This window comes from Sminthopsis crassicaudata, chromosome 6, assembly GCF_048593235.1.
Source record: "Sminthopsis crassicaudata isolate SCR6 chromosome 6, ASM4859323v1, whole genome shotgun sequence".
Taxonomy (NCBI): domain Eukaryota; kingdom Metazoa; phylum Chordata; class Mammalia; order Dasyuromorphia; family Dasyuridae; genus Sminthopsis; species Sminthopsis crassicaudata.
The window spans coordinates 139,963,035-139,982,780 of record NC_133622.1 but is presented as its reverse complement, the minus strand read 5'-3'; the positions used below and the strand labels follow the sequence as shown (position 1 = coordinate 139,982,780).

The window sequence follows — 19,746 nt, the reverse complement described above, 5'->3', positions numbered from 1 at the left end:
CTAGAAACTGGAAACTGAGTGGATGCCCATCAATTGGAGAATGGCTAAATAAAGTATGGATATATAAATGTTATGGGATATTATTGTTCTGTAAGAAATGATCAACAGGATAATTTCAGAGACACCTGGATCGACTTAAATGAACTGATGCTAAGTGAAATGAGCAGAACAAGGAGATCATTCTACACAGCAACAAGTCTATATGATGATTCAGTTCTAATGGATGTGGCTTTCTTCAACAATAAGATGATTCAAATCAGTTCCAATTGTTCAGTAATGAAGAGAGTCATCTACATTCAGAGAAAGGACTATGGGAACTGAGTGTGGACTACAACATAGCATTTTCTGTTATTGTTTGCTTGCCTTTTGTTTTCCTTCTCAGTTTTTTTTTTTCTTTCTAGATCAGATTTGTCTTATTGTAGTAACATAACTGTATAAATATGTATATATGTATATGTATGTGTGTGTATATGTATATATAGAGAGTTTTAAACTTGGAAGAAGAAAGAATTAAATTTGAAGCAATTACTATTTGTATGATTCTCAACAATCATTGCACCTTTATTATTCTCAGGTTCCTCATGTGTAAAATGGAGTTAATAAAGGCATTTTCCATTGAAGATTGTTGTGAGGACTGAAAGAAACAAATGTTATGTGTAAAATCCTTTGTACTCTTTTAAGAACTGTATAAATTCTAACTTTATCAACACAGGAAACACAGAAGGTATATATGAAGAAATATATTTATATATGTCAGTGTATAAGTATATATTAAGATGTATGCATATTCATGCATGTGAGCAAAAAGTCCTCATAGAAATGGCTGTTCATGATTTAATTTTATTTGAAATAATAAATGGGGGAAGAATATTCCTAGTATAGATTTATAAAGGGATATTGAAATAGAATCAGAGCTCAGAATCAATTAATTTGACTATATTAGATATCTGGGTACTGGGATGATCTACTGGATTTATTAGTGATGGCGGGTGTCTAATTTCAAGCCCAGAAGTTTTGACTCTGAATTTGGAGATACTTTCCATTATGCAGGAAATTGTTGCCTATTTGCTTATTCATAGAAATAAGAGGTAAGGAGGACAAAAAATCCAAGGATAAGCAATAATGGCAGTGTTAGTAAAATACTCAGTGTGAGGGGAAGGGAAAGTGATCATGTGATCCTGGTCCTCATCTAGTCTATTTCCTTCAAGAAAGATTTGTGATCTGCCCCATATCCAAAGTATTAGACACAATATTTGTATCTATGTCTTCTGCCTCTAGATATATTGCTTTTTCAACCTCCTAATATGCTATAAATCTCCATTGTCATTCCATGTCATAGACTGAATTAAAAAAAAAAAAGTTTAATATCCCTTAATGTAATACATTAAAAACCAGCCTCACTCTTTCTTCTAGTCTTCAAAGTCCAGCAGACAGACAAAAATTCAGGTGATTGGTGGTGGAGCAGGATCCAGGAGATGACTTTGGTGTCCTTGATGTCTGACCAAGGTCTAAGTGCTCCATGGTGCTTGATTCAACTACTTCATGGTAGTTAAATCCAATTTTCTCCTCTACCAATCCCACTGGTAGAACAAAGAAGAAGTCTACACATGTTTGGGGTAGATATCCCTTTTAATTCACCACTAGGTTTGAAGTCAGTTGATTATCTTCAACCAGGTTTATCCTACCTGCCAAGATGGTTTTATCAAGTATGGCAATGGTGTACTACAGCTTCTTGGAGCTTTGAGTAAGAGTTAGGTGATAGGTAAACACCAAAGATGGATGAGCAGTCCTGAAAAGGGCTCAGCAAGCTCTCACACCAAAGTTGCTCATTCTCCCTAAATATTCTACCATGCCTCAGCCCTATGTTTTTAAGTAAATGAGTTTTTAAAGAAAATGAAACTATCTCCTAATATATTCTACTTTTTCATAATTAAAGATAAAATAACAAAGCATAGCCTTTAAACAGATGGCAAAGTATAGTAAGTTTTTAAATGTTTGTTTTTTTTATAGTTAGCTACCAGTTTATTAATTTTTAGCTACTAAAGATTAATATTTATAAAAGCTCAGGATAAATTGCCTTGCATTAGGCAATGCATTAAACATTAAATCCTAGGCATAATGTTAGGAGAATTTCCTAAGAACATATTTGTCATTCCCAATAGTCTGCAGATTTTGTTTAGCAAGACATTGCAAAGCTTATTTCAGGGGGCTCTTTTTTTGTGTGATATCTTTAAATTTGATTAATTTTTTTTGCGAAAACTGTTCCTGCATTTTAAAAAATTTATTGTAAAATAGGCATACTAAGAAATGAAAAACTAAATCTGAATTTCCATATTCACACTTGAACTATTTACTCCTGATGTAGACTGGAAGAGGAAAAACAAAAGTTCTAAAAGCAAAATTAAAATATTAATTGTACTTACAAAGAGGAATTGTAATTTTTTAAAAAGTTAATATTTTAAAGCATGAAGTTCAAGCCAAAGGAAAAGGCTAAAATACTCAGCAGGAAGAAGGTTTTTAATATATATATATATATATATATATATATTTTATTTATATAAAGGTTTTATACAAAATCCCTAAAAAACTGAAAAAAAAAAAAAAACCAGCCTCATTATATTCTTATTTTTTTTAAAGTATCCACTCAATATATTGAAATGTTATTTCAAAACTAGTTTTCTCTTGGCATATTCAAGGCAAGTAGAAAATACTGCTGCTATGTACAAAAACAAGGTTCACAGTGGACAATTATGGTTAGTTGGTATTTACCTCATTTATGATGATCCAGTGACAGTCAAAAGCAACCAAATTAGTTTCTACAACCTAGAATAGAAAACAAATCAGTTATTAGTCAGTATTACTCATGAAAACTAGATGGAATTCAATGGATTCTTTATACAAAAAAACAAAAAAAAACCCAAAAAAAACCAAAGGTTTTGAAAGATCTTTGAAAGACCTTTGAAAGACACTTGAAGATAGCAAACCTACAGCATATTATGAAAACATTTGTTTTCGTTAGATTTGCTAATTAAACATAGAAATGGATTCAATTTGGGAATAAAGGGAACTAGCTTTCAAATAATAATGATAATAATTTGCAAACTGAATGAGATGTGTTAATATAGAGACCAAAAATGTTTAGATATAATTTTAGCATGCACATTAATAGATATGTATATACATATGTTACATAAAGGGTCTCAAAAGTCTTGGTACAGTTTTAAATTATCAAAGCATATTATTTTTATTAAATATTGTTGAAGTTATTAAAGTTTATTAAATTTTCAAGGCTATAAAATGCACTAAGACTTCTGGGATAACTTATCTTTATCAATATTATCAAGTTATTTTTTTATCTATTAGCATAAATAGCATGACAGATAGTGTTCTGTCAGTGTTAGTAAAATAAGTCATATTGATGTAAATTGTGTCCCCTTTAATCTTGGGGGAGGAAGAATCAGAAAGGAATCTTTGGGAGAAGGTGATCCAGAATCTCAAACCCTCCTGTCCTCTGGGAGGAGCCACACCCATTCTTAAGGAAAACTCCCAGATAAATAATCTCATTCAATTGGAAATCTCAATCAAACTGCCCCCCAGCTCAAGGCCAGGACAAACCAGATAAAACCAAAGGCCTGTCAATCCACTTTTGCTAATTACTAACAGCAGTTTGCCTACTAAGAAAGCTGTTTTCTTAGTGTAAATAACCCCATTCTTTGCCACAAACCTTGTTCCTGTATTCATTGGAGTTTGTGAATTCTTTCACAAAGCCTGCCACTGGCCAGGGGGGATCTCTCAACCCTCAATTCTCACATTTCATCATTTGGTGCCCTGCTATAAGGAACCCTGAAAGTCTGTCCTAAGAGTTAAGCCTTTCCTTCTGATTGTCTACTCTATAGCTAGGACATTCAAATTCCCAGGAGAAGTTGAGTCTTCTGGAGCTCCATGCTCAGCAGAATTCTCTGGCTCAAACTTTCGCAAAGCCTTCTACCAGCTAAGGGGGTCCTATTGTTGTTAGGGGATCTCTCAACTCTCAATTCTCTCACCTCATCAAAACAAAATCTCAGGGATGAGATAAAATCTCGGGTCATGTGATACAACCCAACTCCTACCTGACAAGGTAGTGTTGCAGGTCCCTTTAAAAGCTCTTGTTCAGAACATTTTAATTGGGGAAGCATAGGCTTAATTATATGTTACTTGAAGACATTTCAAATATTTGAGAAAAACTGACCATCTAGGTTGGAAATTCATTGGGCACTCACAGGCCCAATCTGATAACTGATCAAGATTGAAGCTTTAACCGTCTTGGCTTCCAACCTGAACTGATTCCTACCTGAACTGCCTCTCTTTAGGCAATCTTATTACCTTCTCTTCTCACTCCCAGCTTTTTGCTCCCAACGGCTCATTATATAATTGCCAGACAGTGAGGTCATCCTCAATGTTTATAACTTTAGCCTATTGCAGCTCTAAACTCCCAAACTGAGGTAATCCACCAGCCTTAGCCTTCCCAGAATCAAGGACTACAGTTATGCATCATTATGCTCAGTTTGTCTTTTACTTTTGTAAAATCTTTCCTTCTTATTATGAACTTAATCATCAGCAAATATGAATATATTAGGAAAATATTCAAATGTTTCATATAGTAGTTCACTCATATATATATGTTTAAAATTTCTTCATAATGTTGAAAAGATACTTGAAAAACTTCAAATTTATTGAGATGATTTTTGTTTTAGAAATGACATATCTATGTGTGTGTGTATGTATGTGTACGTATATATTTCTATCTATTAATTGATTGATCAATCCATGATTGACCTATCCAGAGAATTGTGAACTTGCCTTACATGCCTTATATGAATAAGAGATAACAAGTATGTTCTCAAGATATTAAGAGAACAAAAGGAAGATTCAAAGCTTATTTGGTTGATTATTTTTGAATAAATATGGAATGGAAAGATACAAAATGAATAGGCATAGAGAGGTAGTTTCTGTGTTCTGATTAAGCCATGGCTGCATCAAAGTGTTAACATATCCTTTATTGATAGTTCTTAGGAGTCACTTGTTCATTAACATAACCTTTTATGATATAGGATACCTAATTTTTACTGCCTCCTTTTTTCCATTTTTAAAACCCAAGACTTTTAATATGAAGAATCAGAATGCTTAACATTTATTATTCAACAATTCACATTTAATATGTTAAAATATATAATTTTTAAAATAGATTTTAAAGACTTTCAGGCTTTGTAGAATTTTTAATTTGCAAATCAAATGGGCTAAAAGTAGTAACAGTAATTCACTAATATTTAGCATTTTAAAGTTTGTCTCATAGTTATCTCACTGAAATCCTGTAAAATAAAGTAGAGATTTAAAAACATGAATTTTAACAATACAAAAGTCTTAACAGTTTGGAGAACCTTAGGTTTGTTCAATATTGTAAGGACTGGATCCTGGATCCTGCTATGTTGTAATGGAGCAACACAACTATAATAGAAAGAAAGCATTTTTATCTGAAGTTCCCACCAACTCACCTCAGGGAGCTGTTTTCATATCAAGGGAATTGAGCAAAGAAAAAATAATATTGTCAATTCCTATGAATATACAAGACAATATAACTAAATAAATAATTTTCATCACTCTGCCTGGAGTTTAACAAGATTGGCCAACCTTCTTTTGCAGGATAACCTGAGAAGTCTAAACACTGGCAATATAAATCTTCCCTTAAAGATAGGGGATAGACCAATGGCATTTGCATCTGTATTTGAGCAGATGGGAGGGTACTTGTATTTTTGCTCCTTTTTTAAAATTTCAAGTTGAAATTAACACACAGTATGTACTGTAGAAGAAAAAACAACCCTCAAAAAGCAGTAAATTTTGACTACATGACCAGTTTAATATTAAAAAATAAATATACCCTTCCTCTCATTTTCTTTTAGCCCTCATACCTCTTCAATCATATGAAAGCATAGTTCCAATCAGTGTTACCATTATGTTTTTCATCCTATAGCACATTTTTTAAAAGTTCTACAATATTTTTGAAAACAGAACAAACCAAAACAAACTTTCCACAAAATAGGGGAGATGGCAGTGTGGTGAGAAAAAAAAATCTTCCAACAAAATGTGATGGTCACCTGTTTTTATCTTTGTTGGTGGTAAAATGGGGCAATGCGGGCTGAATTTTAAGTTGCAAATGTAGTAAGGGGAAAAGTGAAAATAAAGAAAAGACAAATAATGTACAAATAGAGGAAAATGAAAAGAAAGAAATTCATAAAACTTTAAAGACAAATGGATATGTGTTTCATTGTAACATATGCTATTACTTTTCATCCAAAATGAAAGGATACAGAAGATAACTTTTAGAAATAAAAGTAATGATTTTATTGAAGTACAGTAAAATCATTTAGTCATGTTAAAAATATTTAGGACTTCCATACTTAGTGGACCAAGATATAAAGCTGTGACATTACAGGATATACAGTGAAAATATGAAGTCCTATTTCTTCTTTGTTATGATATAAATGTACATGCTCTGGAACTTGGCTAGGGATTCATCTTTCTTCCTTCTCTCTTTCTTTTTTTGTTCCTTGCAGGAAGAACAAAAGAAACAAAATGTTTTATTTTAATTTAACACAGTCTTTGACTCCCAGAAAATCCAGCAGATGGCATCAGTTATCTCTCACGCAGGTACTGGTCAGCCTGATAACATTCTGAAAAGACCTTTTTTGTATTTCCTCTTAAGCTCAACATGATTACTAAATTCCCTTCCGTTCTTATCCAAGCAGTCAGTAGCTCCATGCCTGTTGCTCTATAGTCTTTGCTTTGATCTTCCAGTTGGAAGGCCATTCATATATCTTCATCCAAAACCAATAATGATTACTGCCAATGTTATTTCATAAATGGATATGCTAGAATTATTGTCATATTTATAGTTGGATCTTTCTTCCTACACCTCTTAAAAGAGGGAAATATGTTATCTTTGAGTTTTATCCAGCACTCTGATATCTGCATTTTTGTAATGTATAAGTAGGGGTAATGATATAAAAAATAGAGAAATTTACTTCACCATAATGCTCACCAATTTATTCTGGTTTTGTTGTCCCATGTTAAACAAAATTATTCCTCCTCCATGTGACAGCATTTAAATAGGTCAACTATTACCCCAAAGGCTCTTAAGTTTTCTCTTTTTGAAAAATATTCATAATATTTGTATATATGTATTTATCCATACTATGCATACTTCTATCCCTGTGTGTCTACATGGATAGATTTATTTGTCTAGATCTAGATCTAGATATTTATACTAACCATACGTCTATTAGTTGTTTTGCTGGATGTGGATATTATCTTCCTTTGTAGGTGATTTGAGTATTCATAATACTAAGAATAACTTATTCAGAATTATTCTTTGAACAATATTGCTTTACTGTATATAACATTCTCGTTTCACTCTTCACTATTTCAAGGAAGTCTTTTAATGTTTTTTAAAAGTCAGCCTGCTCATCATTTCTTATAGCACAGTAGTAAACTCTTGATCTAATTTCACATTTGTTTTCTTGTACCTAGTATGGTATCTGGCACATGGCAGAGACTTAACCAAATCAACTGCTTGCATGATTCTGGGCAAATCAATTAATCTCTCAATGTTTGCACTTTAAAACCAAAAATTGCAAAAAGAGTCGTAGGTCTGCCTAGGTAGAGGAAGTTAACTCAATAGGTAGTTTCTATGATATGCCTAGGTGAAAGAAATCAAAATTGGCAAAATAATTTGCCAAGAAAGCTAATGGGAGTATTATTAATAACTCTTTTAAATACACAGCATTTTTTGTAATAACTACCTTTAAGGCAGGTGTTACATTGTGTAATAAATATTTGAAATAGATCTCTTTTACCATGAAAGAGAATGCTGAAATACTGCTTAGTCATTTTTTTCTGATTATAAATTAATTTGTGTTGTTTGAAGTTCATTAAAACTGTACTATCCTATAGATGATATAGATTTTTTCTTCTATATATTTATTTATATTTTTATTTTATATAATATATATTTATTTATATGTATACTATACAAACATATATATATTTGCATGTATGTATGTTTATATACATGTATGTATATATGTGTGTATATATACATATATACGTATACATACGTATATATGTATATATACATATACATACATACACATACATGTATATATACATATACATATACATATACATATATATATATACTATTCCCATTGAGGAAAAGATAATTTCAAAATACAGTTATCTATGTTGGTAGCCACTCTTCTTTAGAAAGTGGTTTAAATTTTTTTAAGGAATCCTAGCTACCCATAAATAGCATTTGAAGAGTCATCAAGGTATTGGTTGTCCTGTGTATTCTTCTCCAGGGATCTTAATCACTGATGAGTGAGAGCTATAATGAGATTCTTTTAACTTAGTGGTATTGAGAACAGATGCTGGTACATAAAAATGCACTTATCTTAATAGTGTTTCACTTTCTTATGAGCACTGCGATAGAGGATGACCACATAAGAGTGTTTCTTTTTGCCTTCAAGTCCATGATGAAAAGAACTTTATTAACTTCTTAACGTCTTTGAACTATCCTTGTGTTTTATTGGTTTCATTTATAGGGAAGCTGACCTGTTTCTGCAGTGGTATTCAAATTCAATAGTTGTGAAGCACTGAGTTTCCAGATACCTGACAACTGACACCACATTTGTATACAGTCTAAAAACCAATTGGTACATCTTACCACCACTGGCTACCTCATTCTCCAGTAGCAAATCTTCAGGTTGATGAGATGTCTTTCTCTATTTTTGTAATGCCAGAGAAACTGAGGCAAGATAGAGATTAGAGAGTTTTTAATATTTTATTAATTAGAGAGTTTAATTGACTGGACAGGACTCTTGTCTCAAAGTATCCAGTGACTAATGGGAAATGCCTTTTGGTTCTGTCAGGATGGAGAGAGCAATAAAGTCTTACTGAAAAGCCAGACTCAGGATGTTTGAATAAACAGAAGTAAGGATGTCCATTGAAGTATCCAGGATGGTCTTATCTCTTGGAATATTTTAGAGGGACAGTGTCACAAATTCTTTGAAGGCAGAGGGAACTAGGAGCCAGGATGTCTGATCTGCTCCTCATCTCCCATTAACAATTTATAATGTTAGAGCAAATGGTCCTCAGTCTTAATGAACCAGAAGGGTTTTACAACTTAAGGGGACTGAGGCAGAACAGTTAAGGAAACTGAGATAGAACAATTCAGGGAAACTCAGTCAGGACAATAAGGGAAAACTAGTTCAGGGAAACTGAGGTAGAACAGCTCAAGGAGACTGTGGCATAACATTTGACTGATCCCTAGACAGCAGACCTCATATGTTGTCAGGATGTACTTAAACCTTTTTTTAGCATAACATAAATCTTTTAGAGTTTGAACTATAATGAAAAAAAGTCTTTGAGCAAATTGTATGCCAGTGAAGCATCAAGTTCAGATATCTATAGACATGAGATGGCAATATACTATTTTTAACATAGAGAGAGTAGAGTATAGTTTAGCAAAACTAGAAAGTACTTAAAATTACACATTTGCCATTTGAAATAAACCACATCTTGCTCTTTTCACTTTTATTTTACTGCATATTTAGGTAAAACACTATATAGTGAAATATAACAGGCTTCAGGTTAAGCATAAAGAAAATAAATATATTTGGGGTGTACCTTTAATACTTTTAAAATAAAGTAATGCAAATATACTGGTCATATACAAATATTATGTTAAAATAATACAGAAATAAAAACAAAATTCTAAGAATCACCTAAATTCACATTAGTATATTTATATTTAGACACTTAATTTGAACTTCTACAAGAATATCTTCCATTTCAAAGTTCATCCCATTTTAAGATGAAACTAATATGTTACACAATTATATCTCCTCATATAAAAATAAATTTATAATTTTTATTGAATAATTATTTGAAACCAACCCCTTTTACCATCCAAGTGAAGAAATGTACACCAAAATATTATTTACATACATATGTGTGTCTATATATCTATATGTATGTGTGTATATATGTATGTTCCTATTATAAACTAATTTGTGTTATTTAGAGTGAATTAAACCTGTGTTATCCTATAAAATGAATTTTTGTCCTTGCAATCATTTAATTATCCTCCATTGGTATTATAATAGCATTACTTTTAGAAGACAGAGACCTTTTAAGAGCATCATTTGATTACAAAGTCACTTGTTGAAATTCACAAAAATGACCAAGTCAACATTGCTCATTATTAAAGAAAATTTTATATAACATTGGCCACTAGTTAACTCAGTGGGTAAAATGCTAGAGTTGAAGTTAGAAAGCTTGAGTTCTAATACTGTTTTAAATGTGTAGTGGGAATCTGTGACTGATGTGAACTAACTCTCTTCACCTGTCAAGAAGATGCTGTTGTTAGAAATAACTAATTCCCAGACTAACCTGTGTGTATAGAGTGATTGTTAAGATGGAACTCTATTACTTCCATTGCCTATCCCTCAATTTCTGGGCATCTTTAAACAACCTTTGAGTTACTGATTAATAAATCTTTTACTCTGGGATTTCATCTCTCAGGTATTTCATCTGCCTTCTCCTTGATCCCTCCCTCTGAGGTCCCTGGTACTTCCCCAAAGAACTACCAAGTCTCTATTTTCCCTATAAAAGATGTGCCCATGATGAGGTTTTTTGCTAAGTTCTTTCTGCTATGAAGTATTCCCTCTAATCCTCATAGTGTCTTCTCCTTAAGGGCATCTTTCTTCTTACCCTAGCCAACTCTAGTTAGTGTGCTAAACTCCTCTATGGAACTAATCTGCCAGTCAACAGCATATCCAGACCTCATAGCCCATTCCTTTCATGGATTCTTCCTAACTCCTTTCCCTGATGACAGCATTGCTAACTATTTCATATTTACCATTCCCGATCCCTATTTAAACTCTTATTTTGTTTATAACCACCTCCCCTAAATAAACTTAACTTTTGACAAAGAGAATGGCCTTTGTGAATTTGTCACATGTTAATTTCAAACTAGAAATTGCTACCTTGGCCTCATTAACTCTGAGCTACTCACAGAATCTCCTTAATCTCAGTTTCTTGTTATAAACTAGGAGTAATAAATGTTATCTATATTCACAAGATTGTTGTTATCATCAGATGAGATTCTATGGCATGGCAAGAGCTACCATTTATATGATTTTGTAAAAGTTTATATAGATTTGCAATGCAATATACAAATATATCTCATTTAATCTCATAATATCATTGAGAGGTAAGTGTTATTATCAGTCTTATAGTTGAAGAAACTGACTGACTTAGAATTATTTAAATGACTCAGAATGAATTGATGAATGAATGGAATTTGGGACTTTCTAACTCGAAGTTCATTGTTTTATCTAATTCATAAACTACTGGTCACTAGTAACATGTAAATTGCTTTGCAGGGTTTAAAGAACTATTTTAATGCTAGCTATTATTGTTTTTAAAATTACTTTAGAATTACTGTGGGGTCCAGCTGACTATCAAGATGTATGACCAAAAAAATAAATTAAATTAAATTCCTACAAAAAATTTAACAACAACCCAACAAATATTTTAGAAAAGAATTTTGCTGATCATATTTATGTTGAAAGCATTTTAAGAAGAAAATTAATCAAGAACTGTTGACTTATATTCTGAAAAATAATCAAGGAAAAGGAAAAGGAAATAAGTAATGTCCTCAGTAACTACTTTCAGCAGTGCCTTTAAAATCCACCTTGAGTTGCTTAAACAGACCTGACCACTAGTATACTATGGCTTTTGATAAAAATTGTTATTCAAAATGTCTAAGTTGAAGGGTAAAGAAAAAAAATGTGAAAAAGAAAAATGTAATCTAAAATTTAATTTAATTTGTTTTCTTCTCACCCAACTATTAAACTCTGAAAATGACATTGATATTAATATATATTTGAAGAAAAACTAAAGTCACAGTTAAAAACAAAAGATTTTGTTTGATTTATTGCTTCCTTAACACCATGCTGGCCCACAATTGTTCTTTCTTTCTGTTTTTCCCCTCTTAAATTGACTATCTAATTGATGTATAATGAAAAAAACAAAACAAACAAACAAACAAACAAAAAACAAAAGTAGTTTCACAAACTCCCTGATTTAAAATGGAACAAAGGACTTATGCTTCTTTTTTTACCACTACTTAAATCGATTCCCAGCTCAGAATTAGTTTCACACAGACAGTACTGAAAAAGGACACTGTTGAAATGACTAAATATCAAGGGACCCATTCGTTTCTCCCCCTGTTCTACTCTATAGATGCCACCTTGCCTGTCAGCCCTATCTAAGAAGAATAACTCTGGCAAGGATTCAGCTTACATAGGCAGTATGCCTGACTTGAACAAAACCTTAGTATTAGCAATCATTCAGAAAAAGAAATTTACTGAATTTCTGTAAGTAATGAATTTAGGAACCTGATCAGATATATTTTAATCATTATTTGTTAATAGATGACTGTAAGAAGAGTTAAGGAAGTAAATAAAGAAATGAGTCCTTAACCCCAAAGAAATCAAAGAAAAAAATTTTAAAAAGGATATGACAGAAATATTTATAGTTGTTTATTAAAATATAGGCAAAAATCTAGAAACTAAGGATACATGTACCAATTAAGGTATGGCTAAATAAATTACAGCATATGAATGTAAGAAAATAGCATTACTGTGAAAGAAATGACTAAAGGGACAGGAACTGGGAAGAATTGTATAAATTAATGCAAATTGCAGTGAGCAGAATCAGGAGAGCCATTCATAGAATAAAAATCCTGTAAAGATTTATCTGAGATATTTATACCTTAGAATGACTTCAGCAACTATGAAGAGGCATGCTCCTGGCATGGACTGGAGATTAATAAGGAGGCAAATACTTTCAATTATGATCAGTGTGAAGATTTGTTTTGCTTTATTTTGTAGACTAGATTTGAGGCTTTTGTTTAGCTTTCAACTTTTTAAGGGGGTGGTAGAATTGGAAAGAGAAAATGGGGTTAGCAAAATGGTTAAATATTTTTTAAAAGAATAAAAGGAGGGCACCTAAGTGATGCAGTAGATAGAGCACCAACCCTAAAATTAGGAGGACCTGAGTTCAAATCTTCCCTCAGACACTTAACATTCTTAGCTATGTGACCCTGGACAAGTCACTTAACCCCAATTGCCTCAGGAAAAAAAATAAAATAAAAAAAAAAGAAGAGAAGAAAGAGAAGGTTAGTGAAAAAGAGAGAACTTTGAAAATAATATGTTGAATTTATTATGTGTTTGGAGAAAGGAATGTTTAGTATGGATTGGGAATTTTCTGTTCTGATTTTTAAATAGATATGACTTGGTATTTAAAGTCAGAATTATATCTATATGCTATGATTGTAAATAAACACACACACATATATGTCAAGGGAAAATCCATAGATCTATATAAGTATAATTTACATATACATGTAAAATTACATGTTATGTTATTGTGTATATACACATATACCTAGATTGATATCCTGAAAACATACAAATATATATATATATATATATATATATATATATATATATATTTAGTTTAATTTTTTAATTTAATTTAGTTTTTTAGTTTAATTCAATTGTTATTATTTGTTACTTTTCTATATGTTAAATGGGTAAAAAAGACATATCAAGAAGAAAAGATTATGCACTAATCTTCATTTAGAGATTTATTAGTATATACTTAGGAGATTAATGACTTGACAACACCACATTCAATAAAGGGGAGCAAACTGTGGGCAAGGAGATTCCTGAAGCATGTGTTGCAAAAATCTGTTTAAGAAATGAAGAACTAAAGTTTCAGGTGGTATAAGTGTGTGTAGAGAGAAAGAAAGTGAAAGTAGATCTGAGAGGAATGTCTAAGTGGATACATATGGGGAGCTGGGGGGGGCACATAAAATTATGGGTTAGTGGAAAACAATGAAGTCTGAGCACCTGGATTTGAAATTGAGCTATTCTTCTCTGTGATTTGGACAAATCCCTTATCTCTCTGTGTATCCTTTATTTTTCCCTCAGTAGACATGGCCTCGGGCATTTTTCCAGCCCTAAATTTGAGACTTGAAATTTGGAAGTTGCTGTTGTTGTCAACATATATCCAGACAACCAAATCACATGTCATTTTTAATCTCTGAAAGTTATCCAGGTCACTGAGAGTTTGTGACTTATCCAGGTCTTTGTCAGCATCAGGATTTAATAATAGACCTTTACTCAGTCCAGGGATTGATAGCTCATTTCACCTGCTGCTTCTCTTGATGTGCTGCACAATGCACTCAATAAAGCTCTTGAAATGTGGAATTTAAATAGGAATATGGGAATATTGTAGCAAACAAATATATGCTTGTTAATATTTGGTTTTCAAGTATGAGAAGATGCTTGTTTTTATTTTTTTAAAGTACTATTATTTCTTTTTTAATTTTATAATTATAATTTTTGACAGTATATACACGAGTAATTATTTTTATAACATTATCCCTAGTATTCATTTTTCCAGATTTTCCCCTCCCTCCCTCTATTCCCTCCCCTATATGACAGCCAACCCCATACATTTTACATGTGTTACAGTATAACCTAGACACAATATATGTGTATAAATACAATTTTCTTGTTGCATGTGAAGTATTGGATTCCAAAGGTATAAGTAACCTGGGTAGATAGACAGTAGTGCTAACAAGATTACATTCAATTACCAGTGTTCCTTCTCTGGGTGTAGTTGTTTCTGTCCCTCATTGATCAACTGGAAGTGAGTTGGATGTTCTTTATGTTGAAGATATCCACTTCCATCAGATTATATCTTCATACAGTATTTGAAGTGTATAGTGATCTTCTGATTCTGCTCATTTCACTCAGCATCAGTTCATGTAAGTCTCTCCAAACCTTTCTGAATTCATCCTTCTGGTTATTTCTTACAGAGCAATAATATTCCATAATTTTCATATACCCAACCATTCTCCAAGTGATGGGCATCCATTCATCTTCCATTTCTAGCCACTATGAAAAGAGCTGCCGCAAACATTTTTGCACACACAGGTCCCTTTCCCCTGTTTAGTATATCTTTGGCATATAAGCCCAGTAGTAGCACTGCTGGATCAAAGGGTATATACAGTTTGATAACTATTTGCATATAGCTCCAGATTGCTCTCCATGATGGTTGGATTCTTTCACAACTCCACCAACAATGCATCAGTGTCCCAGTTTTCCCACATCCCCGCCAACATTCATCATTATTTGTTTATGTCATCTTAGCCAATCTGACAGATGTGTAGTGGTATCTCAGAGTTGTCTTAATTTGCATTTCTCTGATCAGTAGTGATTTGGAACACTCTTTCATATGAGTGGAAATACTTTCAATTTCATTATCTGAAAATTGTTTGTTCATATCCTTTGACCATTTATCAATTGGAGAATGCTTTGTTTTCTTATAAATTAGAGGCAGTTTTCTATATTTTGGAAATGAGGCCATTAACAGAACCTTTAATTGTAAAAATATTTTCCCAATTTGTTACTTCCTTTCTAATCTAGTTTGCATTAGTATTGTTTGTACAGAAAATTTTTAGTTTGATGTAATCAAAATCTTCTATTTTGTGATCAATAATGATCTCTAGTTCTGCTCTGGTGATAAATTCCTTCCTCCTCCACAGGTCTGAGAGGTAGACTATTCTCTGTTCCTCTAATCTATTTATTATCTCATTCTATATGCCTAAGTCATGGACCAATTTTGCTCTTATCTTGGTATATGGCGTTAAGTGTGGATCCATATCTAATTTCTGCCATACTAATTTCCAGTTTTCCCAACAGTTTTTTTTCAAATAATGAATTTTTATCACGAATGTTGGTATCTTTGTGTTTGTCCAACACTAGATTGCTATAGTTGTACACTTTTTTTTTCCATTGTACCTAATTTGTTCCACTGATAAACTGGTCTATTTCTTAGCCAATACCAAGTGGTTTTGGTGACTACTGCTATATAATATAGCTTTAGATCAGGTACACCTAGACCACCTTCATCTGACTTTCTTTTCATTAATTCCCTTGAAATTCTCAACCTTTTATTCTTCCATATGAATTTTGCTTTTATTTTTTCTGGGTTGTTAAAATAGTTTCTTTGGGGTCTGATTGGTATAGAACTAAATAAAAAGATTAGTTTGGGGAGTATTGTCATCTTTATTATATTTACTCGGCCTATCCAAGAGGACTTAATCTCTTTCGAATTATTTAAATCTGACTTTATTTTTGTGGCAAGTGTTTTGTAATTTTGCTCATATAATTCCTGACTTTTCTTTGGTAGATGGATTCCCAAATACTTTATACTCTCAACATTTGTTTGGAATGGAATTTCTCTTTGTATCTCTTGCTGTTGCATTTTGTTGGTGATGTATAAAAATGCTGAGGATTTATGTGGATATTTTGAATCCAGCAACTTTGTAAAAGTTGTGAATTATTTCTAATAACTTTTTATAGAATCTCTGGAGTTTTCTAAGTATACCTCATTGCCTACTCTTATTTTTTTAATCTCTTTCTCAACTCTTATTGCCAAGGCTAGCAATATTGAATAGTAATGGTGATAGTGGGTAAACTTGTTTCACTCCTGATCTTATTGGGAAAAGTTCCAGTTTATCTCCATTACATATTATGCTTACTGACAGTCTTAAATATATGGTCCTGACTACTCTAAGGAACAGTCCATTTATTCCTATACTCTCAAGTATTTTTAGTAGGAATGGATGTTCGATTTTATCAAATGCTTTTGCTGCATCTATTGAGATGATTATGTGGTTTATATTAATTTGGTTATTAATATGGTCAATTATACTAATTGTTTTCCTAATATTAAACCAGCCCTGCATTCCTGGTATAAATGCTACTTGATCATAGTGTATTATCCTGGGGATGATTTTCTGAAGTCTTTTTGCTAATATCTTATTTAAGATTTTAGCATCAATATTCATTAAGGAAATTGGTCTATAGTTTTCTTTCTCAGTCTTCAAACTACCTGGTTTCAGTATGAGTACAATGTCTGTGTCATAAAAGGAGTTTGTCAGAACCCCTTCATCCCCTATTTTTTCAAATAGTTTATATAGCATTGGGGCTAATTGTTTTTTAAATGTTTGGTAGAATTCACATATAAATCCATCTGGTGCTGGGGATTTTTTCCTGGGGAATTGATTAATATCTTGTTCTATTTCTTTTTCTGAAATGGGACTATTTAAGCAATTTATCTCCTCCTCTGTTAATATAGGAAACCTATATTTTTGGAGGTAGTCATCCATTTCACTTAAGTTATCAAATTTATTGGCATAAAGTTGGGCAAAGTAATTCCTTATTATTTCTCTAATTTCCTCTTCATTGGTGGAAAGATCCCCCTTTTTAATTTTAATACTAACAATTTGATTTTCCTCTTTCCTTTTTCTGATCAGATTTACCAAAGGTTTATCTATATTATTGGCTTTTTCATAAAACCAACTCTTCATTTTATTTATTAATTCAATACTTTTTTACTTTCAATATTATTGATTTCTCCTTTTAATTTTAGTATTTCAAGTTTAGTTTTTGGTTAGGGGTTTTTAATTTGGTCTTTTTCTAGCTTTTTAAGTTGCAGGCCCAAATCATTAATCTTTTCTTTCTCTATTTTGTTCAAATAAGCTCTAAAGATATAAAATTTCCCCTTATTACCTCTTTAGCAGAATCCCACAAATTCTGTTATGATGTCTCATCGTTGTCATTATCTTGAGTGAAATTATTGTTTCTAATTCGCTGTTTCACCCAGTCATTCTTTAAGATGATATTATTCAGTTTCCAATTACTTTTTGGTCTCTTTACCCATAACTCCTTATTGAATGTAGTTTTTATTGCATTGTGATCTGAGAAGAAGGCATTTACTATTTCTGCCTTTCTGCATTGACATATTTGTTTTTCAGAGAATTCTTTCTCACCTCATTAAAGGGGGGGAAAGAAAATGTATAAGGAAAAGAGGAATAAGGGAAGGGTATAAGAAAGGGAAAGGGACTTAAAAGGAGTAAATACTAAAAAGGGAGGGCTGCGTGACAAAAAAGGTGTCCATAAATTTGATACTGGGGAAGGGGTTCAGGGGCAACAAGGGGAAAAAAAGCATAATCAGGGGATAATATTATGGCAGGAAATACAGAATGAGTAATTTTAACTGTAAATGTGAATGGCATGAACTCTCCATTAAGCAGAGGCACATAGCAGACTGGATCAAAAGTCAGAACCCTATAATATGTTGTTTACAGGAAACACATTTAAAGCAGGCATATATATATATATATATATATATATATATATATATATATATATATATATATATATATATATATATATATATATATACATATAAAGAGAGAGAGAGAGAGAGAGAGAGAGAGAGAGAGAGAGAGAGAGAGATACAGAGTAAAAGTTAAAGGCTGTAGCAGAATCTATTATGCTTCAGGTGAAGTCAAAAAAGCAGGGGTAGCCATCCTTATCTCAGATCAAGCAAAAGCAGAAATTGATCTAATTAAAAGAGATAAGGAAGGGAAGTATTTCCTGCTAAAAGGAAGCATAGACAATGAAGCCATATCAATACTAAACATATATGCATCAAGTGGTATAGCATCTAACTTCCTAAAGGAGAAGTTAAGAGTGTTGCAAGAAGAAATAGACAGCAAAACTATAATAGTGGGAGATTTCAACCTTGCACTCTCAGAATTAGATAAATCAAACCACAAAACAAATGAGAAAGAAATTAAAGAGTTTAAGAGAACATTAGAAAAATTAGCTATGATAGTTCTTTGGAGGAAACTGAATGGTGATAGTGAGAAGGATACTTTCTTCTCAGCAGTTCATAGAACCTATACATTAGGACATAAAGAGCTCAAAATTAAATGCAGGAAGGCAGAAATAGTAAATGATTTTGTCTCAGATCACAATGCAATAAAAACTACATTCAACAAAAAGTTAGGGGTAAATAGACCAAAAACATTTAGAAACTAAATAATCTCATCTTAAAGGATGATTGGGTGAAACAACAAATTATAGAAATAATTAATAATTTCACCCAAGATAATGACAACGATGAGACATCATGCCAAAATTTGTGGGATGGAGCTAAAGCAGTAATAAGGAGAAATTTTATAACTTTATAGGCTTACTTGAATATAATGGAGAAAGAGAAGATCAATGAATTTGGCCTGCAGCTCAAAAAGCTAGAAAAAGACCAAATTAAAAAACCTCAAGCAAAAACTGAACTTGAAATTCTAAAATTAAAAGGAAAAATCAATAATATTGAAAGTAAAAAACTATGGAATTAATAAATAAAACAAAGAGTGGGTTTTATGAAAAAACCAATAAAATAGATAAACCTTTGGTAAATCTGATTAGAAAAAGGAAAGAGGAAAATCAAATTGTTAGTCTTAAAAATGAAAAGGGGGACCTTTCCACCAATGAAGAGGAAATTAGAGCAATAATAAGGAATTACTTTGCCCAAGTTTATGCCAATAAATTTGATAACTTAAGTGAAATGACTACCTCCAAAAATATAGGCTTCCTAGATTAACAGAGGAGGAAGTAAATTGCTTAAATAGTCCCATTTCAGAATAAGAAATAGAAGAAGCAATTAATCAACTCTCCAAGAAAAATTCCCCAGGAACAGATGGTGAATTCTACCGAACAT

General features: G+C 32.0%; 1 protein-coding gene across 4 annotated transcripts in view; it reads right to left on the bottom strand.

Annotated features, from left to right (window-relative positions):
- GRID2 (glutamate ionotropic receptor delta type subunit 2) overlaps positions 1-19,746 on the bottom strand; it is a 1,921,766-nt gene that overhangs the window by 913,703 nt on the left and 988,317 nt on the right. For all 4 annotated transcript variants that reach the window (XM_074276291.1, XM_074276292.1, XM_074276293.1 and 1 more), the window contains exon 5: positions 2,770-2,823. In XM_074276291.1, the coding sequence (XP_074132392.1) occupies positions 2,770-2,823 (54 nt within the window). The remainder of the gene's footprint in view (positions 1-2,769; positions 2,824-19,746) is intronic.